This window comes from Saccopteryx leptura, chromosome 3 (genome assembly GCF_036850995.1).
Source record: "Saccopteryx leptura isolate mSacLep1 chromosome 3, mSacLep1_pri_phased_curated, whole genome shotgun sequence".
NCBI classification, from domain to species: Eukaryota; Metazoa; Chordata; class Mammalia; order Chiroptera; family Emballonuridae; genus Saccopteryx; species Saccopteryx leptura.
Genome location: NC_089505.1, coordinates 302,493,338 through 302,520,893, shown reverse-complemented (window position 1 = coordinate 302,520,893; position 27,556 = coordinate 302,493,338). Strand labels below are relative to the sequence as shown.

The window sequence follows — 27,556 nt, the reverse complement described above, 5'->3', positions numbered from 1 at the left end:
TACCAACCCTGACTCTCTGGTTCATAAAACAAACTCAAATTCAGTGAGTTTACTTGCAAACAAAGATAACATTTATATGAGGGCCGGGTTTATTTTAAACAGAAATTCTATTTCCTCTTAATTTTTATTTAGTGTGTATATTATTTCCTCCTTATGCAAGAGAATTACATTTTGTATATGTTGCTCTCATTTCTTGGCTGTGCTCTCCCCTACAGTATGTACACTCTGAGACTGAGTTACAGCTGAAAATGACTTTGTTTTCCATCCTCTGAGATTGATGTGTGAGAGAGAAATCACACTGCTGATGACCTAAGAAACTTGGAAATGAGTTACAACGGTGTTCCTTGAACCTGACTCTGCGTCAGAATCACCTGGGGAAGAATGATTCCTCTAACATGTGAGTCTGGCTCCACTCCAAACTGTACAGGAATGAAAATGAGAGGAATTAGTTTAACACTCAGCAGCAATGCTATATTGAAGTCATATTTTGTGTGTGTGTGTGTGTGTGTGTGTGTGTGTGTGTGTGTGTGTGTGTGTGTGTTTGGGGGGGGGGTAGACAAAGATAGAAAACATTCTCTCTTTCCTTTCTGTCCCTGGCAGGCATGTATGAGCTCAAGAGAGGCTCTCGCCCTGGCCGGTTGGCTCAGTGGTAGAGCGTCGGCCTAGTGTGCGGAGGACCCGGGTTCGATTCCCGGCCAGGGCACATAGGAGAAGCGCCCATTTGCTTCTCCACCCCTCCGCCGCGCTTTCCTCTCTGTCTCTCTCTTCCCCTCCCGCAGCCAAGGCTCCATTGGAGCAAAGATGGCCCGGGCGCTGGGCATGGCTCTGTGGCCTCTGCCTCAGGCGCTAGAGTGGCTCTGGTCGCAACATGGCGACGCCCAGGATGGGCAGAGCATCGCCCCCTGGGGGGCAGAGCACCGCCCCTGGTGGGCGTGCCGGGTGGATCCCGGTCGGGCGCATGTGGGAGTCTGTCTGACTGTCTCTCCCTGTTTCCAGCTTCAGAAAAATGAAAAAAAAAAAAAGAGAGGCTCTCATGAGCTTTGTAAAAAGAGAGAACACTTTGGCCAGGTCAATGTTTGCACTAGGGATGTGATTCCAAGAACATCAAAATGAGAATGACAGACCTCCTACTTGAAAAAAAGTTCAGAACTTGGTTAATCATTTAGCATTTATGAAGCTCTTGATTTATAGTAGGCAATATGCAAGCCAGTAGGATAAAGAAGTAAAACATTACTTTTTACTTCAAGCTAAAAGTCAAGTAAATTTTCATGACTTAATTTTCCAGGAGTACTGTTATTTTTGTTCATTAAATTGTCAATATCGCTACACAGTTCTCATGTACTACAGAAGGCAGTGGTCTCCAAAAGCCTCTTCTGATATAGAAACTACATTCAGATTTAGGAACTACTACTAAAGAACTTTAATATTACTTTTTTTTTTTTTTTGTAACAGAAAGGGACAGGCAGAGAGAGGAAGAGAGATGAGAAGCACTCATTGCGGCTCCTTAGTTGTTCATTGATTGCTTTCTCATATATACTTTGACTGCGGGGCTATAGCAGAGCGAGTGACCCTTTCCTCAAGCCAGCGACCTTTAGGCTCAAGCCAGTGACCAGGAGGTCATGTTTATGATCACATGCTCCAGACAGCAACCCCACACTCAAGCTGGTGAGCCTGTGCTCAAGCCAGCAATCTCGGGGTTTCAAAACTGCGACTTTGGATCCCGGTTCAACTCTCTATCCATTGCGTCACTGCCTGGTCAGGCTTAATATACTTCTTGGGAAAAAATATGCTCAAGCAAAATTAGATTGTCTTCCTCCAGTCTAAACTCATAAGAACCTGACTTGTGGTGATGCAGTGAATAAAGCATCGACCTGAAATGCCGAGGTCACCGGTTCAAAGCCCTAGGTTTTCCCTGTCAAGGCACATTTGGAAAGCAAGTTGATGCTTTCTACTCCTTCCTCCCTTTCATTCACTGTCTCTCTTTCCCCTACTCTCTAAAAACCAATAAATAAAATCTTAAAAAGAAAAATACCTATAAGAGATCACCTTGAGCCTATTTGGATTCATGACCTAGATATCAGGATCAATCACCCCTGCCAAGATGCCTTCTTGCCTGTCTGTCCTCCACATAGGAAATCCAAAGGACTAGGACAGTAGCTATAACTTGGAGTACAACAGGACACCTGTGAAGTCCCTGGCAGGAATGGGGTACATGGTTTTCAGGACCCATGTATTCTTCCCACTGGCCCCATACAGAGGTCTCTTGACTCAAGCGCACATACAGCATCCTGGAAGATGGTACCCACCTCTGCAGACTATGCCTTCAAACTGACACATCACTGTCCCGCCTGTAGGCTATTCTAATGCACGCTCAGGCCAAATACTTCCAGATGGTGCATACATATGGCCAGATGATCCCATGGTCATGGGCCCACTCACACACCTCCTTTGCTGTGAAGTGGGTCCTCCGTGTGCAGTTCAGGCCTGTGGGTCATGTACTCCCATAAGACTCCAGATAGTAATGCTGGCTGCCTGACTCTTCCAGCAGAAAAGGGGAAAGCGATACCTAGAGACAGTGTTTTCCCAGAGAATAAATTGTTTACCCTTTGTATTAGTTTCCTAGTAGAAAGTATCACTAACTGGCAGCCGAAATAACAGAAATTGATTCTTGCAGTTCTGTAGCTAGAAGTCCACAACCAGGTGTCAGCAGATCGTGTTCTCCAAGGGCTCTAGGGGAGAATCCTCCCTTGACCATTCCAGCAATCTTTGGTGCTGCTTGGCCTGCAGATACATCACTCCCTTGTTACATGGTGTTCTCCTCTCACGTGTCTGTGTCTTTTCCAGTTCTGAGAAGAACCACTCACACTGGATTAAGGTCCACCCTACTCCAGTAGGAACTCACCTTAACTAATTACATCTTCAATGACCCTGTTCTCAAATAGAGTCACATTCTGAAGCATTGGGAGTTAGGCCTTCATCTCTTTTTAAGAGACACAAGTCAATCCAGAACAGAGAGTACAGAGGTATATCCACTTGGAAGAATTAACTTTCTACTAAGATTTATTTAAAAGTACAATAATTTTCTGAGTTAGGTTAATTCCCATCAGTGAGCGTGGTCAGGGACAACCACTTGAAAGATACTGAGAAATGATTAATCCAACGGTTAGGTCATTGGACTGGAAAATATTAAATCTCTTTCCAGCTGTTAGTCAATAGGCAATAAGCCCATAACTAAGTAAAATTCTATCACACTACATGTTTATCTTTGCCACCTAAAAACTTCAGTTCACATCTCCACTCACTCATTGACTACATAAGCTTCTATACCTGGTGCCACAGGGAATACAAACACATCTCCTTTCCCAAATCTGCTTCTCCTGTTGTAACAGTCATCACTCCTCACTCAATTGTACAAGTCAAACATATGGTGTCCTTCTAAGTATAAGTGTATTGACTTAGACCATGGGTCCCCAAACTACGGCCCGTGGGCCACATGCGGCCCCCTGAGGCCATTTATCCGGCCCCCGCCGCAGTTCCGGAAGGGGCACCTCTTTCATTGGTGGTCATTGGCAGCATCACTCACGTACAGTACTACTTCCGGTGATGCGGGATACACACCTCACGGCTCCGGAAGCGCATCATATCACTTGTAATAGCTAGCAGTGACAAATATGGAACCAGACATTGACCATCTCATTAGCCAAAAGCAGGCCCATAGTTCCCATTGAAATACTGGTCAGTTTGTTGATTTAAATTTACTTGTTCTTTATTTTAAATATTGTATTTGTTCCCGTTTTGTTTTTTTACTTTAAAATAAGATATGTGCAGTGTGCATAGGGATTTGTTCATAGTTTTTTTTATAGTCCGGCCCTCCAACAGTCTGAGGGACAGTGAACTGGCCCCCTGTGTAAAAAGTTTGGGGACCCCTGACTTAGACCATGGATTTTGGAGTCAGACTCAGGCTTAAATTCTAGCTCCACCACTTTTAAGCTGTGATTTCTTTTAAGCAAATAGATTACAGTTGATTTGTCCACTTTCTCATACTCCACTCCAGGTCATCCTCATCCTTTGTTTTTATTACTGAAAGCCTCCTGATTCTGTTTAATGAAGGCATAATGCTCAATAATTTAAAATATTTAAATTATGCAACTTAGTGAGTTCAGATACGTGTGAAACCAAAATAATCAAGATAAAGAACATATTCATCAAGTTAATTCATGCCCCTTCTCACCACTCTGTATCCTCACACTTATCTAATTTTTGTCACTACATCTGTTTGCATTTTCTAGAACTTTACAGAAATAAAACCATACAGTATGTACTGTTTTTCACCTAAGTATTTTCATTCAGAATCAAGTTATCAATGTTGCATGTACCAAGTTTGTTCCTTTTTACTGCTGAGTAGTACTCCATTGTATAGACATACCATGGTCTGGCAACCCAATCATCTATTGATAGACATTTGGGATGTTTCCAAATGTCTAGTTTAGACATTTTATAAACACACTTGAGGAAATATTTGTGAATCAGTCTTTGTGTGGACATATGCCTTCTTTTTTCTTGGGTAAATATTTAGGTGTGAAATGGCTGATTTTTATAGTAGGTATGTTCTACTTTTTAAGAAGCTGTCAAACTACTTCCCTAAGTGGTTATACAGTTCTGCGTTCCCATCAGTAGTAGTGCAGGAAAGTTCCCATTGCTCCACATCCTTGCGCAAACCTGGTACCGTCACCACAGTGGGTGTGTGGTGGCATCTCATGGTATGACTTTGTATTTCCCTAATCTAATGACTAGTGATATTGAGCAGCTATTCATGCATTTATTTGCCATTCCTGTATACCTTCAGTTACGTATTAGTTCAAGTAAAAAAAAATAAAATAAAATTTGCCCATTTTTATTTATTTTTTTTAATTTTTATTTTATTTTTTCATTTTTAGAGAGGAGAGAGGGAGAAAAAGACAGAGAGGGAGAGAGGAGAGAGAGACAGAGAAAGAGAAGGGGGGAGGAGCTGGAAGCATCAACTCCCATATGTGCCTTGATCAGGCAAGCCCAGGGTTTCGAACCGGCGACCTCAGCATTTCCAGATCGACGCTTTATCCCCTGTGCCACCACAGGTCAGGCAAAACTTGCCCATTTTTAAATTGGGTTTTGCTTCATGTTATTGAATTTTAAGTTTAAAAAAATATTCTAAATATGAGTCCTTTACCAGATACATATTTTGCAAATATATTGTCTTGCCTTTTCAGTCTAAGTGTCTTTTGAAAAACTGAGAAGTGGTGAAAAGTCTGTTTTTTAAATTTTGATGAGTCCTATTTATCAGTTGTTTTTGTGTCAGGACTAAGCGATCCTTGCCAAATCCAAGATCTCAGGTTTTCTCCTTTTTTAAAGTTTCAGTTTTTACTCTGAATTTAGGCCTAGGGTTCATTTTGGGGTTAAATTTGTACATGCTGAGAGGTGAGTTTTATTTTTGCAGATGGCTTTCCAAATGCTCTGATACCATTTGTTGAATAGATTATTCTTTCCCCCAGAAGTGCCTTGGCATCTTTTTTGAAAATCAACTGACCCTATTTCTGAACTCTTCTGTATGTTCCATTGACGTATTGCCTAACTTTATAATAAATTCGAGTCATTGTCCATCTTTGTCTAGATCACCAATAAAGCCTGTCCCAACCTGTGACCCTTCCATGCACACTCTCAAGACCATAGCCAAAGTAATTGTTCTTAAGTGCAAATCCATCAGTTCCTATTGCTCATGAGGTAAAATACATTACCTGACCTTTCATGCTTTAGCTCTAGTTTTATCTTTGGACTTTTTACCACTCCCACACCAAAATTCAATGCTACTAATACTCTGTTCTCTCAACCCGGGCGTTTGCACCTGCTGCATGTGCCCTCATCTTTGCTCTCCAGTTGCTTGGCAAATATTTACCACTTTCCCTGGAATTCTTTTCCTGGATTCCCTGTAACAGCTCCTGCCTTGATGCTCACTCAGCACTGTGAGGACCTTCACACCAGTGTCATGCTATTTCAGATGCCGATTTGTCTTCCTTGCCAGACCTTAAGCTCCTTGGGACCCAGCAGGCGCCCAATACTTGAATGAATATACACACAAGTCCTTGTTCTTCAGAGGGCCTGATGGTGTGGCATGCAGAGGAGTACACATCAGACTGAGCCCCTTTCATGCCATATCCCCTATGCATTCTAGGCCTGTTGTTTCTGCTGATGCTTTAACGTGGTGCTTCATTTCCTTGAAATGGGATGTGTACTAGCCACTGTGTTGAAATAAATCACTTGTAGAGATTTGAGGCCTAGAAGAGAATAGCTTCCTTCAGAGAGGGCTTTCATTTACTTCTGGTGATCTCCTGAGGACAGGGCCAGTCAGGGACCTCACCCTAATCCAAGTCCAAAGTCTGACATCACCTGGATCAATCCAGGGTGCAAGTCTTAATTAGGGATGTGTACTCTGGGACAGAGCTCTACTGGAAACTAGCTTTAGTTTTGATGGGTGGAATGTTGGCCTTAAAGGGCTCATTCATTTGGGGCCCATCCTGAAATTTACTTTCTGGGTAACCTTCCCTGTGATATTGCCCACAGTGCTTCTTCTGTTTTATAATATCCTCCCTATTGATAAATGTCCTAAGGACAAAAGAACTCTGCTAGGCTCATTGTGTAGCGGAAACTGAAAGCCCAATTTCAATGCTACCCTGACTCACAGACCCTACACCACTTAGCCTTGGCTTCTGCTCCCCGACTGGCTCACTCTGAACCAGCAACATCCTCCTCCAGGGCTGACCTTCATACAAGACCTATCCTAGTGCTTTTATACTTGACATTCGCCCATGAAGTTTGTAATTTTCGAGCCATGACAGTACTTTTCACAAACACCCATTTTCTGTGATGAGAAACGCATTTATCTGCATTTCTTAGGGTTCATCATTTTTTACATACTGCATTCTTTCTCTTCTCCTGTCACCCAGACATTTTGAAGACATGCTTTCTCTCATCTGCCATTCCTCTTCACATAGGAGAGGCACTAAGTACAGATGCTCCCTGACTTATGATGGGGCTTCTCAATAAAACCCTACTAAGCTGAAAACCTCCTAAGTTGAAAATGTATTTAATACACATAAGATAAGCTAGCCTACCCTAACCATGCTCAGAATACCTACATTAGCCTACCGCTGGGCAAACGACCTCACTCTGCTTCCCAGCACCTGGAGAGAACAGCATTCTGCATACGGCTGGGAATAGATCAAAATTCAAAGTTTGGTTTGTACTGAATGCATACCACTTTCATACCATCAAGTCAAAGAATGTAAGTCGGGGACCATTTGTACTCATTTCATGTCCATTTTTAACCTTAATATTAGGCTTACCTTCATGATCCCAGGGCTCCCCAGATGTACTCAGTTTGAAGCAATTAAGTTCTTAATTTATGAATGTATTTAAAGACAAACAATTTATCTTAGAATTAGAATATAAGAAACACCTTTAACAAAAGAAAGGAAAAGCAATGAATTCACTTAAGAGTAATGCTCTGGCCTGACCAGGCGGTGGCACAGTGGATAGAGCATCAGATTGGGACATGGAGGACCCAGGTTCAAAACCCTGAGGTTGCTGGCTTGAGCATGGGCTCATCTGGTTTGAGCAAAGCATACCAGCTTGAGTCCAAGGTCACTGGCTTGAGCAAGGGGTCACTCAGTATGCTGTAGGCTCCCAGTTAAGGCACATATGAGAAAGCAATCAACTAAGGATTAATGCTTCTCATCTCTCTCCCTTTCTGTCTGTCCCTCCGTCACAGAAATTAAAAAAAAAGAATGCTCTGCTCAAGAGTAATCTTTTCCAACTCTCTGGGACAGGTGGGACATTTCACACAGTGATCTAACTGTAGGTTTCAAAACTGCTAGTGCCTGAGTCAGTTTCTTTGAAAAAGGATAAAAAGACAAGTACAACCCAGTTAATTAAAAAACCATTTATTAAAAGCTTATGTGATAGGCCTGTGCTATATGCTGGAGACACAAACACAACTGGTACAGTTCCTGTTGTTAAGAGTTCAAGATAGCGGACTGTGTGTGTGTGGGGGGGGGGGCAAAGGTAACCCTGAAACTACATTTTAATTGCACCTCAGTAGGAAAGCAGATCTAGGGAAGAACATCAGCACTCGGCACTTGGGTTCCACCACTGCTTAAGCAACGAGGTGTGTGCACAACTGAAGAATAGCCAAGGACACCAGGACCAAGCAGTGAAAGGCCTTGCAAGGAGACTGAAGAGACACACTTCAGACATTTTAAAGACAGGCTCAACAGGAGTTAATGATGTCAAAGAGAACTAGTAAATAATGCTAAGTTCCCTGTTTGGATAGAATGACAGTAAAGGTAAATGTTATTTGAGAGCATGTGAAGATTTAAAAATTTTCATGTTAAGTTGGGAAACCTTTTCTGCAGGACACAGCCATCCATATCAGGTTCTGGCCTGATCCTATGTATCAGCCAATATCAAGTCCTTGAAGGCCAGGTGCATACAACAGAAGATATTTTCTACCTTAGTTTATTTCAACTTTCCTCATTAAAATTAAAATATTTTCATACTCCACTGAACTGAGAAGGGCACAAAGGTACTCCAACTTAAAGAAATCTCATAAGCAATGTAAAAGATTTGGCAGGGATTATGAATAGGATACAGAACTACTATGGCCGTTGACCGTGTTATCCAAGCACACAAAACCCTTGCTGTGTCATTTGACCCTCCAATTCAATTCATGTTTAATTTTTCTATGTGTTATGTTACTGTGAAAAGTATTGATATATAGGAAGGGCTTCAACAGAATCACTAATAAACAGCAGCTTAAACTAGTGGAGAAAAGTCATATATCTATTACAGGTAGAAATTATTTTAAGGATTATATATATTAAAGGACAGAGTGGCATCAAAGTACAAAGGAAGATGGACCTTGCATTTATCTAACCAGCCATGAATCTAGCTGCTTTGGGCTGAAGAAACAGCTTGTTGAGATAAGTTTTATTGTAGGACGGTTGCCCCAAGAAGGAGTGAGGAGTTCCTGGGGCAAGCCGACCCCCTGAAAAGAAAACTTAGGTAACGGCAGCACATAGTGAGCTTCTTCCTGCTGGGAGTCCCTGAGATGCGGAGATGCCTTCTTCTGCTTAGTTCCTTCCCTCTTCTCACAGCTTCAGGAGGCCCTTGTTCAAGTTAGCTGATGGGGTTGTATACTCAGGACAGCATCCAGAAGTTTTTTATACTATGTCCATATTAATCATACCACTTGAAGTTCAATACCACCCGACTCCTAGCAACTCTAAGCAAGTGCTGTGGTCTCAATTTCCACCATTTCTGAAAAGGTCGTCTTTAATCAGGGCTAATTTAACTAAAGCACGAAGAAGCACCAAAATGTACGAGGCTGCACTACTAGGGAGAGGTGATCTGTGACATAAACAGGCAAGCAGCTTTAGTACCTACTTTATTCCGCTGCCCTCATTTTGGAAAGGGACATGTTACTGTTTCCATAATCTTTTAAACATTAGTATTTTGAAAGAGGAACTACTATATAAAGAAATTTTTACATTATTATCTATAAAGAGGTTTAATAACTATCCAATTTAGTATTCGAGTCTACAGGAAAAAAAAACAATGACAACGGCTTTATTATTAAAAGTTACTGAATTCCATGAAGCACACAATGTAATTTATATTCAACTAACAAAAGTTTGATACATGTATTTAAAAATATATAATATATAGGTTTTTATCTGTCTTTTAACATTTATATTCTATTTAAAAGGCAACAGCTTTACATTATTTTACAACTTGATTTATAAAATATATACATTGACCCTATTCAAATCTTCAAGCGCAAGCTTCCATTCCTATTAGTAAAATGCACAATCTGTATTTCTGAATATTGAGAAATGGTCTCAACTAAAAACAAATCTGTTTTGACTTAAACATGCACTTAATTCTTGGCTACTAGATAATTAATTTAATAATATATTCAAATTATTTTACTTTAAGCATGACAATCAATTTGCATTTATGTAAACAATCTGTGGTTGACTAGGAAGAGACTTTGCATTTTCATGGTATCTGACACGATCTACCCAATTCCTTACTAGTCCTGCTTCAGGCTTTATAATTAGAGAGGAAGACTATTTAACCTTTCCATGTATCAGGACATCTGACAAGTGATGTCACATGGAACGAGCCAAAGCCCAGTATGTTTGGAACCAGGCTTCTGCCTTTGAGAAAACAGCTTAGAAGTACTGTATGAACTTTCTCTCAAACCTGACAATGTGTGCACCAAGAATCAGAACAAGAACTGTTCCTCCTTTCCCCAGTCAACTGCACTTGACCTGCAGAACTGGGGTTCCTCAGGCATGTCAGATATGCCAGCTTCTATCCTGGCATCCTTCCACACATCAAGATGACTTTGGATGTTTCCACTTTTTTATCAACAAAAATTTTTTTATAAAAAACACTTGTAATCATTCTGGAGATTCATCCCCAAATATAAGTTTCAATATTAGAATTAAAATCACAATCAGTACCATAGAACAGAACTTCAACTTGAGGGAGAGAAATCTAGCTTGAAAGACCTGTATAAACTCTATGAGCCTCTAATGATGATGATAAATGAACACACAGTTTAAACTGAGAAAGCAAAAGTCTCCCACAAATTATTATTTTTAAAAGAGTTCCAAATCTCAAAGTGAGTTAGAAACTTAAATGAAAATACACTTTTACTAAAACAAGTAACTTAATTTAATTAGGCTTTGGGAGAGTCACCATCCAAAAAAGTAAAATTCCTTCAATATTAGTCTTTAAGAACTAAATTATAGTCAATAGCTCCTTTATCAAGCCATTATTCAACAAATTCAGCCATTCTCTGATAAACTAAAACTACTTATCAGAAATTCTGTGTATTTTATTTGTAGAAAGGAGTATTTATATTTTCCTTCTCTAGATTCCTAACTTCAAGAAAAGGAAAGGGAAATAGAAGTAAAAGAAAAAGAAAAGGGGAAATGAAGGAAAAAAGAAAGGGAGGGAGGGAGGGAGGGAAGTAGAAAAATTCAGAAAGGGCAATTGCTGAAGACCGACACAGTGCACAACTGAGGAGACAAAAAAAATAAAAGAGGAGTAAAAACCAAACCAGGCCCTGGCCAGTTGGCTCAGTGGTAGAGCATCGGCCTGGCGTGCGGGGGACCTGGGTTCGATTCCCGACCAGGGCACACAGGAGAGGCGCCCATTTGCTTCTCCACCCCCTACCCCTCCTTCCTCTCTGTCTCTCTCTTCCCCTCCCGCAGCCAAGGCTCCATTGGAGCAAAGATGGCCCGGGCGCTGGGGATGGCTCCTTGGCCTCTGCCCCAGGCGCTAGAGTGGCTCTGGTCGCGGCAGAGCGACGCCCCAGAGGGGCAGAGCGTCGCCCCTGGTGGGCGTGCCGGGTGGATCCCGGTCGGGTGCATGCGGGAGTCTGTCTGACTGTCTCTCCCCGTTTCCGGCTTCAGAAAAAATAAAAAAAACAAACATACCAAACTAAACCACCAACCGCAAAGAGAACCAGGGCCAGCTGGTGCAGGTGAAAAAGGAAGGACACCTTCGCCACAGACCCTCCTCATGCAAAGGTAGAATGGAGCAAAGACCACCATGGCGGCTGATTTTGAGAGCAAAGGATCCTCAGAAGAGAAACATATATGGTTAAGCCTCAGTTCTTTATAAAAACCAACTTATCTACACAATTATAAATCTGAAGCATTCAGCTAAAATATGTATAAAGAACTAAACAAAAGTGAGATTGAGAAATAGAAGCAGCAGTAGCCATAAAGCCTGAGAACTAGTGACACTGAATTCTTTATTTTTTTAAAAAGTGAACACACAGTATCTTCCTCTTCTCTTCTATTTTTAGGAAAAAGCTTTAACAACTTTTAAATATCTCAATTCTCAAAAACAATTGGCTTTAAAAAAATAAGTCTGAATTACCAGAAACAAGTAATATGTGGTTACATACCATTTTCATATCACTTACTCCTCATTGCTACCCTTTATCAATCCATCTTTGATGCAATCTGGGAATAATTACGCAGACACTAGATACCTGTTTTAGAATCTGAAAAAATTATTATCCATCACAGGAATCTAATGAGTTATATATATATTGCATATATTTAAATTTTCAGAAGGGAAAAATAACTGTTCTAGTTATTTTATACCAATTATTTGTATACCTAGTCAAAACAATAAGGATTAAGCTTTCTCCTGGTGAACTGTATAGAAAAGTTATTTTTGCATTTTCTCCCCAGGGATTGGAAAAAAAGCTTTATTTCCCTGCTAGCAAAAAGGAAGAATTTACAGATTACAAGTAAAGTCCTTTAGTGGTGAATATTAAATTCATTACGAGAACATCCATAAAATTGACTTTAAAAAATTTACCTTAAAAACTGAAAGCCATTTCTCTCTTTAAAATCTACAGTTAACACCTACTTGACCTAAGTTCTTTTCTTTTTTGGGGAGGAAAGGGCTCCAAGTTCCTGATCCAAGCATGCAAAATAAAAAATTGAATGTATCACTGTCTTAATAGATTTTGGCAAACCAGAAGAATGGCCTTAATAAATAAATAAATAAATAGACAAGAAGAACGTACACATTGTCTGAATACGGAAGTCTAGTCCTTAGCCTCTGGGCAGATATTGCCCTGTGGGGGAGCAGGGACGAGGGAGGAGCGTGTTCCTCTGTCCATTTTCTTGGCATCCTGGTTGTCCCTCAACAACATATCACAGAGAAATTGTCATTTTATTATTATGGAGCCATGAATCGCCCCTCCAGAGCAATGACTCAGGAAAACACCTTATGTCTTCAATAATGTAACTTACATTTAAAATTAACTTATTAAATCTGAGTGCTAAGGACTTTTCAATGAATCCTAAGTTCAAGGCAGAAATAAATAAGGTGTCATGTGACTGAAATTTCTGAATTATAGGTGTTTCTATATTTCAGGATATTTCATCTTAGTTTCTCTTTTTAAACCATAAAATGTACTGAAATTATTTGGTTTTTCTTCACTTTCCTCTGCTTCAGTTTAATTTTATGGTGTCTCTATGTATAGAGAGAGGTATGTTAAAATACTGTTACTCATATTTAAAAACTCAACTGAGGTTATATATGACCTATTAATCTACAGTATAGCATTGTTAATCTTTGACCTGGTATATCAATTCCTTTGGTGAATAAATGTCAGGTCACTTTTTTATAAAAAGGATTTTAGTAAGAGGACCAGCAGAAGGAAGAGAAACTCCCCCACCCCCTACTCCTGAAAATGATCAAGTCAATCAGTAGTTTAGAGCAGTTATGTAAAATATGAAAAACACAATTTACAACTGCAATTTTCATATTAAAAAGCAGTTAAAAACTAAAAGTTCAAAGCATCTCAAAAAACATTTTGTCTTGGTTAAACAAGCCAAAGAATAAGGTTAATAAAGACTATTTTGGGAACTTATGTTTGCCTAGTCAAGAGAGAACAAAAATGTTTTTAATTTTAAAAAGTGGTAGTTTCTAATTAGCAGTATAAACAGTGTCCACAATTTGGTGGCTGGCTATAGTTTTGTTTTTCAAGTTATTTCTAAAGCAGACATACTTTTGAAGTCTACCCACCCCTGAGTTCAGCAATTATACTTTAGAGTGTAAAATTATATGCCCTTAATTAACATGTACAAAGCTACAAAATGTCATCTATACAGAGATTAAAAACAAATTTTAAAATATTCTTTGCCAATTATTGATTGGATGGTTTTGCTGGGGTACATATTTCAAACCTTTCAGCCAACTGGCTTTTATTTTCAAACCTAAATTGATTCATAAATTCATTGCAGGATATGTCAAAAAGAGTGCAACAATAGGCATTAGTAAAAATAACATTGTAGTAGAAATAGGTTTTTTGCATATGTGAAAAGTTAATTTATAAAATACATTGATCACTTTTTAAAAAGAGAAACTAGTTGCAGTATCATTAACTTACATGGTACTGAGAGTTGGACCTTTCAACAATATTTTTCTACAGAAAAATTTTATCTAGCTGTAAGCAAAGTCTTTTAAACAAGAAACAAAACAAATCTCTCCAGGAATAGCTGTATGGTTGTGTGACACAAATAAGCAAACATACCATTCTATAGTGTAATTTTGTCTAAATTTTAAAATAAAAATGTCCACACTCTTTTGTTAAAACATTAAGCCTCTGTCAAAAATGTATTTCTTATTTTAGAGTACAGAATTGAAGGACAAAATGATACTTACAGGTAAAGAAAATTTACAAGAAAAAACTTGACAAATATTTTTCCATTAAAGTATTGTAACATTCAAACTTGACTTAAAACATAGCAAAAGAAAAAAATTGCAAACAAAAATTTTATGGGTTTTCCAAACATAAATAAATGAATAGTGTTTAGGCAGTGGGGCCCATGCTGATAGCTGGCAGGAAGTAACAGGATGTACTCTACTATGAAAAACCGTTAATGTACAAACAAGCCCAGACTACGGACTGCAGCAGTTTAATCACTGCCACTTTTCTTACTCCCAAAATAAAGCCTTGTTTAAACCATTCATACCCTATGTTACTCATACCTTTACTTCAGAGATTGAGGAACTATATACAACAAATGAATTTATTTTCACCATAGGGATAACATATTGTACCTCTCTGCCAATGTCACTTGAAAATCTTCCATGTCAAAACAATTTGACAGCAGATATAAACAATTCAATAAATACGCAATGATCTTTCATTACAGTCCTTTAAAGATGCATGTTAATTCATGCTGTTAACCTTAGGATCACAGTGCATAGAATCCAAATAGAAACAAGTTGGGGTGACTTTCAAAGTAATGTTGGATCCCTCACTTTAATTATCATCCCACTAGAACTGGTAAGCTCATTTCATAAGGCCCTATCATGCATTAATCACTGGGTGGCAGGAGTTAATGAAAATTTTTCCTGTTACGACGTCCATTGCCGGCAATGAACATCCCAAAACCGTCAAGGAAGTCATTGTTATTGCACAATACATGAGGACCTGGAACTTTTCCAAAAGCTTAAAAAAATAAAAATAAAAAATGGAATTATATTTGACATTTCCTGACACCTGCATTAATACTGTATGACTAATAAAAGCATGTCAGTTGCCTGGACTGAACCAGCGATCAACATGCGCCCAGAATGCACACGAGTAAAAATGCAGTAAAAGGAAGTAGTCTTCATTGCCTATAGGTCACTTCCAGTCAAAGGTTAAAGTTCAAAGACTGAATGATCAAAGTGCTCATTTTCTCAGTAGGACTATCTTCTGCTAGGAGGATGATAATAGTGGCATCAACAAGTATCATCTTGAAGAAAAGAAGAAAAAAATATAATTAAAACGTCAAGCATGTGTTATAAAGTCTATAAAGATAGTCTAACAAATAATTTCAAGTAGCAAGAACAACATGGTTTATGTGTCTGACTTGCTTTCCCCAATCCCTTTAAACAAAAAGTCCAATTTGCATTCAAATAAAGTCCTATTCTTTCAGGAAAATGGTAGTTCACACAAATTTAAATGACATTAGTATGCTAGTTCTATTTAAAATAGTAAATTAATAAATATAAGCACACATTCAGAAATTACTAGTCTTAAGAGAATTCTTTTATGGGCAACAACTTAAAATGGAGTGACAGAGGAAATAAGTCCCTGAGCAACACTGTCATGCTATTTAACACAGTCCTGTCTTTAGTCTACTGAAGGAAGTTACTTCACAAATAAGGTACAATCTCCAAATCAATCAAATGATGTTATTCATCTCTTTTCAGAAAATATTTTTCAGCAACCATAGATACATATGCAAAGGAGGTCATTTAAAAAAACCCTATAGAATTATTTAGTAATGCCTTCTGGCAGCCTAAGCACCTTATATTTATTTAACACATAGTATAATCTTCTGTGTTCATGACTAATTTTACAAAATTTATTTCACAAAACTTATCTGAAGGATTTATTTTGAGGACTGGATATTCTTCAGAAAGTAGCTAGATTAGTGGCAACTTTCCAAGAGGCATTAGTAAAAATAACATTGTAGTAGAAACAGATTTTTTGCATATGTAAATAGGTAATTTATAAAATACATTAAAGCTCTCAAAGACAAAATTCTGAAAAATTGGCCAAAATATTTTACAAACCATCCCATGTTAGGATTAATATATTGCTAATAACATTCCCATTCATAAAGACTCAATGAGAACTAAAACCCAGTAAACTGATGTCTGTGCTAGGCAAACTAACGTAATATTCCATGATCCTATACTTTAAAAGTAACCTAAAAGATGAAATAGACTATATTTTTAAAAATAAATCCTATCTAAATTATTAGAATCCTTTAAGTAAATAAATAACAAATCTTTAATGAAACAAGTGTATAGTTTATTGCCTCTAAGTGTCACATGAAACTGTTTCTTCCATTACTATGAAAATGGGAAAAGAGGATACATTAGTCATGGATGCAGAACAAACTTAAAAATAAATTCCTTTAAAGATCACTTCTCGCCTGGCCTGTCTGTGGTGGCTCAGTGGATATGCTGGTGGCTCCTGGAATGCTGAGGTTGCCAGTTCGAAGCCTTGGACTTGCCTGGCCAAGGCACATATGACAAGCAATCAACGAACAACTAAAGTGAAGCAGCTATGAATTGATACTTCTCACTCCCCAGCCCCATTCTCTCCTCTCTCTGTAAAATCAATAAATAAAATCTTTAAAAAATTTTTTTTATTAAAGATAACACTAGAGTCCTTAAAATTAATACTAAAACCAATCACACTTAAATTTCTAAGCTATGGAATGAAACTAAACTCTACCTAATATGTCAAACTACTGAGGATAAACTTTAGTATCATTGCCACATAATACTGCATGCATTAAGTGACACATAAAATTCAACTCAAACATAAAGATACATCATCTCTGACAGGTGGCACCATAAATGTTTCTTTATCAGCTTGTTGTTCTTGTTTTCCAGGATGTAGGCTATTGCAGGACTGTGTTACCAACATCCCACGTTGTGTGAAGACCCATGTGAAGCTATTCTCCCTATATCAATTCCCATGTTCGGTCAGATGTTAAAATAAATTTAAAACTGATTTAAATTTAAAACTACCTGCCTTGAATATTGTATACCTGGAAGAAAAAACTAACTAAATATGATTTCTTAATTTTTAAAATTCTTTAATTAATTTTTTTATAGAGAGGAAAGGAGAGAGAGAAAGAGAGAGAGAGAGAGAGAGAGAGAGAGAGAGATGAAGAGGAACACAGACCTATTCCTGCATGTGCCCTGACTGGGGATCGATCTGGCAATCTCTGCACTTCAGAATCACACTCTAACCAACTGAGTTACCTGGCCAAGGCTAAATAAGTTCTGAAGATGGAGTTTAATTACACATTACAAAGCCATGATGGCTACATATAATCAAGAGTCTATGAGCAAACAGTTAAGTATAGACAGGATTGAGCCAAGCCATGGCCACCTTTTTCTTAAAAAAGGTTGTCACTAAGAAGCAAAAAGTCATCTGTTAGCAGAATGAACATCCTTTCCTGACTATTTTGGATACCAGAATTGCTGACAAAGGTTGTTACAGTAAACTCATCTCACATCAAGACAAATATAGGTCTACAAAAGGTACTGAAAAACACAATGTATTTAATCTCCTGACTAAAGTAACTGTGACAAGATGATGGCCTGAAAAAGATAACCATTAAATTTTTTTTCTGGAACCACAGAAGCCCCTACTAAAATTACACCCTCAAATAGAATATACAAATTACCAGTTCTAAAGAGGTGACACCGACCATGGCTAACTTCTCTGGGTTCTGGGAAACATGAATGAGAGAGAACTATTATTAGAAGGTCATTTAGTTTCCCCCAGGATATAGGAACTATCACATTATATTGGCAACCATCTCCCTGGATATTCCCAGAGAAAGAAAACTAGAAGAAAAGGAACACAGTATAAGGTCAGCAGATACAAAGTAGGATGCTATCTCCAAGAAAGACAAAAATCAATCTGTACAGTTAGATTTGTCTCTCAACAGTTTAGGGAATTAAAGATGTCCTTTAATGAACTGATTCAAAAAAGATTTCAGTGTGGACAACAGAATTGTTATAAAGGGCAAAGACTGTTAAACTAAGTAGAAAAGCTTTTTGTGTTTTTGTTTTTCTTTTTGACAGAGAGAGAGAGTCAAAGAGAGGAACAGATAAGGACAGTCAGGAAGGGAGAGAGATGAGAAACATCAATTCATCGTTGCAGCTCCTTAGTTGTTCAGTGATTGCTTTCTCATGTGCCTTGACCAGGGGGCTACAGCAGAGTGAGTGACCCTTTGCTCAAGCCAGTGACCTTTGGGCTCAAGCCAGTGACCATGGGGTCATGTCTATGATCCCACGCTCAAGCCAGTGACCCCTCGATCAGCTGGTGTGCGTGTGCTCAAGCCGGATGAGCCCACACTCAAGCTGGAAACCTCGGGGTTTTGAACCTGGGTCCTCCACGTCCCAGTCCGACGCTCTAATCCACTCACTACACCACTGCCTGTTCAGGCTGAGTAAAAAAGTTTGAACTCATAAATTTGGAAAATGGCTCTGTAATCCTAAAAGGTAGCACAAATAAAAAGGTTCACCACTAATGTAGATAAATCTATACATTTATAAGGCAAGAAGAAAAGAAGTTTGTTAATACTATTCTGAGACAATTTCATATTCCTATCCCCCTACAATCCTACAGGAAATGTTTCAGCTGAATGGAACCAGAATGTAGTTTAGTTTTGCAAAAGATATTCCTCTACTCCTCCCCAAATTACAACCACATAGGTTTATTGAATATAACATCTCAACATTATGCCAATTTATTTCCTATAAGCCTAGTTTTCTGGAGCCCATACTCAACAGCAGTCTTAAGCTTTACTGCTCAATTTTCTATTACCTTAAAAAAAATACTTCAGGAACCACAAGTCTGTACTCCCACGTGTGCAAAGCAGTAATTCATCAAACTAAGTTGTAAATGCTTAATATTGGCCCAGAAAACAGATGGATATTATTAATAGATTCTAGCTGGCTGCTCTCTTACTGGCATAGTTTATAATCTCATAACAAATTTCTTTTTTATCTTTTTTAAGAACAATTATGTCTGCTTTATAACATAGGACTTTGAGGATCAACCATTCACATTCACTTGTACAATGAACTGGATATAGATATGTTTTCTAAGAAAGATTCTAGCTCTGATTTGACCATGCAGTGGTACAGTGGATAGAGTTCAAAACCCCGAGGTCCCTGGCTTGAGCGTGGGATCATAGACATGACCCCATGGTTGCAGGCTTAAGCCCAAAGGTTGTTGGCTTGAGCAAGGGGTTACTTGCTCTGCTGTAAACACCCACCCCCCACATCAAGGCACATATGAGAAAGCAATCAATTAACAACTAAGGTACAGCAATGAAGAATTGATGCTTCTCATCTCTCTCCCTTCCTGTCTGTCCCTCTCTCTGTCTCTGTCAGGAAAAAAGATTCTAGCTCTGAACCATAGGTAAATCCTGCAGCCCCTCAGTAGGCTGAGATAAACTGTCCATTCACCTATTTTGATTAGGTCCCTTTATTTTTTTTAACCCAATCTCTTAACTCAACTGATTTTTCAGAGTATGTGGACCCCTGCTTTAATTGGCAACACAGAATATTTGCATCCCAATGCAGGTATGACCTTAGTCAACTTCAAGGAAGCAACACTGAAAAATATGAACTCAAATACTAATAACCTTTATGATGTACACTCAGGCTGTTTGTAGCTTATTGCTCCTGGGCTACAAAATAGTACACCATGTTACTTTCCTGAATAATGTAGGCAATTGTAATGTAATTTAAGTATTTAAGCATAATTAGATAATTTAGGTACAGTAAAAATATGGTATGAAAGGTTATAAGACTATAATCTTAAGGGAAAACTGTTGACTGAAACATCGTCACATGGCACAAGATTGTCTGACAAGAATGTATACAAAGACAACAGTAAGGTAGCAGTAACTTGGACTAATTTTCAAGGCATAATAACTAATAATGTAGAAGATTACAAATTTAAGCTGAAAAGGAGGCTTTCTCAATAATCCAACATGTAGTATTTGGCAACTCAATTTTGATGTGTCCGCTGAGTCCTCCTCTTCTAAAGCCAGAAGATGAACTAAATCTCAGAGTTGTTCTTTTTCATTAATCATGCCTCTTTCCTGCATCCAGAAACCACCTCTGAAGAACACATGTCACCAATCTGAACTGCAAACCTCTCCTGCCTCTTGTTTACACTTGTGAACACTCTGACCCATGCTGATCCAAGGAGGCTGGTTAGCACCCCGCAGCCCAATACCTGAGGTGTACAAGTCTATGTGGTTTCTAGAACCTAAAATGTTAAGTGTTTCAGAGAGTTCATCTAAATCCAAACAAGTTTTGTTCTTAGTCTCTGATCTTTTTGTTTAGCATTGCAGGTCGCACCTTGTAATCCTTTCAGAATTAGATGATGCTAAGAAATAACAGATGATGTTTCTTGGCAACTTGGTGTTATAAAGAGAACATGATCAATAAAGATCTTCTGGAACTAAAGCGGCTAGCAGAAAGCAGACTAACATCTGTAAAACTCTAAAACAGTGGTAGTCAACCTGGTCCCTACCGCCCACTAGTGGGCATTCCAGCTTTCATAGTAGGAAGTAGCGGAGCAACCAAAGTATAATTAAAAAGATAGATTTAACTATAGTAAGTTGATTTATAAAGATTTGTTCTGCCAAACTTAGCGAAAATCCAACATAAAGTACTTGGTAAGTAATTATTATTATATGCTTTAACTTGCTATAACTCTGCTTTATAAATTTTATAAAGTAGTTACTTCCCTACTTTATAAATCACCATTACTGTGGAACCAGTGGGCAGTTATAAAACTTTACTACTAACAGAGATACAAAAGTGGGCAGTAGGTATAAAAAGGTTGACTACCCCTGCTCTAAAACCTGATGTGTTCTGCTTTATATGGAAGTACGATTAGCTTTTGAATAAGATTTGCCCAATTCAACTACAATGGCAAGGTGGGTTATTTTTCACATTGCCTAGAACAGTTATTCTAAAATGAAACAAGACTATATGCTACATGGCTAGAACACTTGAGCTTTGTAAAGATGAGAAAAAGTTCAAAGAAGATTGTCTGCACATACCCACCCACACTTATGACAGAGCAAGTTGCTCTACGATCTTAAAAGTATACACTAATATTATTACCCTTCTTTGATTTCATGTCAGGCTCACTCATGGAGCAAATCAGTTGATTTAAGGGAGAATTTGGGAAAGGAATGAATTAAGCATGCAGGGTTCAGGCGGGGCAGAAAACACACTGAGGTGAGAATGGTCTCTGTAAGTTAATGAATGGAGAATGTTTTTTTTTTTTTTTTTGGTGACAGAGACAGAAAGAGGGACAGACAGGAAAGAGATGAGAAGCATCAATTCTTCACTGTGGCTCCTTAGTTGTTCATTGATTGCTTTCTCGTGTATGCCTTGATGGGGAAGGGGGGGGGGCTATAGCAGAGTGAGTGACCTCTTGCTCTCTTGCTCAAGCCAGAGACCTTGGGCTTCAAGCCAGAGATCTTTGGGCTCAAGCCAGCGACCTTGGGGTTTTGAACCTGGGTCCTCTGTGTCCCAGTCCAACGTTCTATCCACTGCACCACTGCCTGGTCAGGAGAACAGAAGATGTTTTAAACAGAATTATCTGTAAGTGAAAAAACATTTGTACTTGGGGCTAGGATACTGTTCCAGAACTGAAACTGTACTAGAATAGTCATAATTTAGTTAAATTAGAATACAGTGCTTTTTAAAAATGGCTATTTATATTTCAGGGGGAAGGAGAAGAAGAGGACATACTTTTTTTTTTTTTTCTTTAATTTTTTTTTTTTTTTTAAATTTTATTTATTCATTTTTAGAGAGGAGAGAGACAGAGGAGAGAGAGACAGAGAAAGAGAAGGGGGGAGGAGCTGGAAGCATCAACTCCCATATGTGCCTTGACCAGGCAAGCCCAGGGTTTCGAACCGGCGACCTCAGCATTTCCAGGTCGACGCTTTATTCACTGCGCCACCACAGGTCAGGCCAGAGGACATACTTTTAATGTTTGTTGGGAAAATTAATTCCTATACAAACCCTGGGATATTTTATATTAAGAAGTAAATTTTGTTTGAAAAGCCTCTCTTTTCTTGGCACTTTTTGGCTAATTTAAGAGACGATTCAACCTCAAACTACTGAAAAACTTTTCTAGTTGAGTTATGAAAGTGTGGATTTCTCAGTAACAGATAAAAGCTATTATTGATTATATCAAAATAACTTCTACTATGAAGTGTATTTTATTTTAAAAATATCTTTAGTATCACTATGTGACTTTTCTCCATTTCTTATTTAAAATCAGGTAGTAAGAAATATTGGAAGTATTTTTAGATAAAGGACTTCTCATATATAAGACAGCATTAGAGAGTTTGAAAGATGACTGTCTTTTAGAAATTTCCTTACCGGGGAGTGAGGAAGTGAAAAAAAGGCATACACCCTCTAACATGGAATACAGTGGTAGAGGGTTATACTTTTAAAAAAGATGTATTTTTTTAATTTATCGCTCTCAAATTTTATAACTTGGTTTAAAAACACTAGAAGAGAGCCCGATGTGTGGTGGTGCAGTGGATAAAGTGTCAACCTGGAACAGAGGTCGCTGGTTCAAAACCCCGGGCTTGCCTGGTCAAGACACTTTTGGAAGCTGATGCTTCCTGCTCCCCCCTTCTCTCTATGCCCTCTCTAAAATGAATAAAAATATTTAAAAACACTTGAAGAGACAATTGACATTTTTTATTATTAGTGAGGCTGAGTCTGAAATAAAATGACCACTCTCTGAGGAACTTTGACACTTTAAAGGCACAGAAGAAAGAGGCATTGAGGTGTTTGGTCCTAAAAAGCAAGAGGGTATAAAAGAATGAGGCGCCAACAATGTCAACTGAGGGAAGGGCTGTAAAGCAGGGTCTTGTTAAAAGTTTTAGTGGAACTTCAGTGCTCAGAAATAATTCCTTGAATCTGATTATAATTCATCTTATTTGAAATGTTGTCCTTTTAAAGCTAAGAATCCCTGAAATAGAAGTTCTCAAGTGACCAGCTATATAGAATGATCTGGGAATATATGAAAAACTAAAAACACACAAAAAAACAACCCTCCCCAAAGCATTCTAGGCACAGTATTAAAGTTTATTAGATTCCCGAAGAAGGGAGAAATCAACAAGGCTTTGGTGAAGGAGTCCCCCGGAAGAGGGGTGTGTGGAGAAGGATTCAGTGCAGGCAAAGAGCACCCGTAGATGCCACAGCACGGATGTTCTGCTGAACATTTCATGCATAAAATGTTTCTTGTATTAAAGATGATTGTCTTAGGAAGAATTCTCAGAAGTTTAATAACTAAGACAAAAGTTGATCGTAAACTTCAAGCTTGTTAGATGTTGCTAAACCTCTTCTTCTCAGGACTACATTCAGCTGCTATGCCACCAGCAAGCAGGAACATGCGGTTTATTCTACCTTTTACTTTACTCCAGCGCGGCACTTGTTTATACAATTCTGCCAATTCAGTAACAATTTCAAAATATAATATTAAATTTGCAATTATTTTAATGTTGAGTTTTTCTGCCTGTGCTTTTAATTACTTGTATTTATGTTTAAGCAACTTTCATAAGTGGTCTTTATTTTTATTAAGCTATGTTTAACTTTTAAAACTATATTTAAGTTTTTTTAACTTTGTTAAGTGACTGTAATAAAAGTTTTTTGGCACTTTCATAAAACGTTTATATTTTCATATAACTAAATGTTTAATGTCCTTGTGGTTTCCTTCAATTTCAGAAACTCATTCTTCCTTCAGAGTTAATACCTAGCGTTTTAAAAGATACCATATTTCCCCACGTATAAGACACACATTTTTCAAAAAATGTGGGGTCTAAAAACGGGGTGTATCTTATACAGCAGTTGTAAATTTTTTTACTTGCATTTCCCGCTTTTTTGCGCTTGTTTTTGCACTCATTGTTGAGATAGTGATTCGTCATCAGAGACAGATGACAAGCTAGTGGATTGGGAGTTTTGACAGTATTGAAGAGTTGTATAAATTTTATGATGAATAAAACGAGTTCAATAACTTTATATAATACATTTTTTTTCAAATTTCAGGCTCCAACATTAAGGTGCGTCTTATACATGGGATTGTTTCATACAATGGGGAAATACGGTATTTTTTCTATTGTTATATTTTTAAAAATTACTTAATTCAATACACAGGAAATATTTTATATATGAAATTAAGAAGTAAATTTTTCTTCTTCAAAATGGTTATCAATTTTCTAAAAAGATTACTAAATAATGTTTTTCCCTTCTCACTGATTTGTGACTTATTTACCATATACACAAATTACACCCCCCCATCACTCCACTGGATCTTTACTGACTTACACTGTTCCTACAACTTGTAAAGAATATACATTAAAAAAATAATACTGGTTTCACATCAAAGTATTTTTTCACAGCTCTTAAAAGTTTTGTAATTTCTTCCTCTAGGCTCCCTGTATGTCTCACTGAAATCATCCCCACTACCACCATTTTTGTGCTCAGGAGAACAGCAGCCCGTCACTATGCTCCCTGACTTGTGACCCCTGCAACAGCGCTACTGTACTGCCTCCTGTCACCTAGCTCAACACCTACAGAATCCTATCATTTAACAGAGCTTTTAATTGACTCAAATTAAAGGAGGTAACAGGTTTCATATTAGATAGAAAGGTAAGGGGGAAAGGCTCCATTCGTGCTAATTACTTTAGCAGTTCTAATTTCTTATTAGGATTACATTAAAAAAACAACAAAGGAAATGCTCTTATATATACAAATCACAGAGGTGGTTTTTGTTCATTTCCTTCAAAAAGTACAGTGAAAAATAGAAACCTTTTGTTTTTAATTTTAAAACTGACGAAGCAATGTCAGTTTAGAAAAGATGCTAGCAGCTTTCAATGATAAAAGCCACCATCACCCTCCCAATAAAGAACAGAAATTTGAAATTACTGAGAGTACTGTATACATAAAGCCATAACCAGCATAACCTCAAAATGTTTTGGCCCTGGCCAGCTGGCTCAGTGGTAGAGCATGGGCCTGGTATATGGAAGTCCCAGGTTCGATTCCTGGTCAGAGCTCACAGGAGAAGCCCATCTGCTTCTCCACCTCTCCCCCTCTTGCTTCTCTCTCTCTCTCTTCTCCTCCCTTCCTACAGTCATGGTTAGATTAGAGCTAGTTGGCCCAGGGCACTGAGGATGGCTGCATGGCCTCTGCCTCAGGTGCTAAATAAAGGCTTCATATGCAACTGAGCAAGGCCCCAGATGGGCAGAGCATCGCCCCCTAGTGGGCTTGCCGGGTGGATCCCGGTGAGGGCGCATGCGGGGAGTCTGTCTCTGCCTCCCCTTCTCTCACTAAAAAAAAATTTTTTTTTGAGGAATAACTATTAGACTAGGAACAGTCTTTAAATTAATTTTCTTTAAATTAATGGGTCCTCCATAACAATGTGGTTCCCCCATCCCAAATAACAGTATTAGAAGTAAATGAATACACGAGGCATTAAAACTTTCATTTCAGACATGTTTCACAATAATTAGCTCTAATTTGATCTAATGGGTATTAAGGACCTCTTTCTCATAATAAAATGAGTTTCAAAATGTTAAAGCAATTTTAGATTTTACTTAAATATGATGATGGTTATAATTTCATGTGCCCATTAAAAAGCTAGTCTAATTTACCCATAAAATATTTTAAAGTATTTAAAAAAAAATTTTCCTCCATATTACAAAAATTTAACATCAATCTTATTCCCTTTTCTCAAACAAAAAGACATATAATCTTTTAGACCAAAATGCTAACAAGTGATTATTCTAAAATGAAACTGCTTACCATGGTACCACCATTTTGTTTTCTTTGGGTTCTTGTTACATGTTCGAACATAAAAAGAATTATCTGGTGGTCGTCTCTGAAACCAAAAAGAGTTTAAATAGATAAGAAGGTGTAAAACAGAAAAGCATAAGGAGAGATAGTTCTAATAAAAGCTTTAGCGAAACTATTATAGAATGCAAAAAAATAACATAAATGCCGATGGCGTAACTGAAAGAAATTCTAGGGAATGTAGACTCTTGACACTCAGATTGCTTTTTTTAATTGGGATGTACATGTGTAGTATGGGTTAGTTTCCAGTGGGATTACTAGAAAATTACTAAGCAAACAAAAGTGGCAGCATTAGGTTGCAAAAAAATTTGGGTTTCATTTAGCTTATCTTTCTAGAAATAATTTAATAATCATTTCTGTGAGCTAATTAAAACAGGAAAATCTACCTAACTAGTTTTGTCTCAGAAGCTAATATAACTTATAAAACTCCAGAAAGGATTGTTTCCTGTAAAATAGTATCACCAAGGACACACCAAAGGGTTCAGTTTCCAAACAATATAAGAGAAAAAATGAGGATGATATATTGGCATTTCTGCTACACCTATGCTGACACCATATTAAAAACAGAAGGCAGCTCTGCAAGGGAGCTCCATGAGAAACAGTGATGTTCACAACACTGAAGAAAGATTATAAGAGAATTTTCCCAAAAGCTGCTGTATATTGTTCAGACGTAAGAGGTGACACTACAAAGATTTGGGAACATGTCAAATCTGTACTAATGTCACTGAGAATGGGCAGGTCTGTAGATAATATGATAGATCCAACCAAAAATCAATGGAGAGCAGGGACCACCTCGACAGCAGAAAGGAAAACAGAAAGTCCACTTGGCACTTCTAAAACTAATGTACATTACTAGGATCTTATTAGCTGAGCCTCATAATGCCCCTATGAGTTAAGACTAATTTTAAAAAAGAGTAGAGCATAAGATATTCAACAACTATCCCAAGATTACTGTTAATATAGTTTTAAAAAAATTCTGAAAAATTATTATGAAATTAGATACCTGACTACTTCAAAGAACAGATAATTTGCTGTTCTTTGTCCGGCAAAGGCATAACCAATGTTCACGTAGAATAATTTCATAAATACTTTTATGTGTTTATTAAACCCAATTAAAAAATTTTAGAAATAAAACCACTCATTCCATTTGTCTAAATCAAGAATATAAACAAACTGGTAAGTGATCAAGGAGACAGGGTTCTTAGAAAAAATAAACTATATAAAAAATATGTACTACTAAAAATGTTTTAGAAATGGAATACAGTCTGGGAAGTTTGGACTCTCTATATTATAAAGGCACTAAGAATAAAGGGTAGATTATTGAAAAACCCCTGGTCACAACATCAGAAATTTTCTTTACTGACTTAATATATTTAAATGCCTTCAATTTAGGAAACCATTCTTGAATCTGAAAAGGAAAACTGGAATGAATGACAGAGTTATGACTAAATCAAAGTTCTCAAGTGTCTATAGTAAAAATTCAAATATGTATTCA

General features: G+C 37.8%; 1 protein-coding gene and 1 non-coding gene across 2 annotated transcripts in view; one reads left to right on the top strand and one right to left on the bottom strand.

Moving 5' to 3' along the window:
- The first annotated feature begins 627 nt into the window (after positions 1 to 627).
- Positions 628 to 703, top strand: TRNAT-AGU (transfer RNA threonine (anticodon AGU)). The gene has a single exon. It is a non-coding gene; the product is annotated as a tRNA-Thr (tRNA).
- An 8,270-nt stretch (positions 704 to 8,973) lies between these two features.
- The window catches only part of UBE2W (ubiquitin conjugating enzyme E2 W), a 58,883-nt gene continuing 40,300 nt past the window's right edge, over positions 8,974 to 27,556 (bottom strand). Inside the window, 2 exon segments of the mRNA XM_066378868.1 lie at positions 8,974 to 15,377; positions 26,014 to 26,089. Coding sequence (XP_066234965.1) covers positions 15,364 to 15,377; positions 26,014 to 26,089 — 90 coding nt within the window. The 3' untranslated portion in view covers positions 8,974 to 15,363.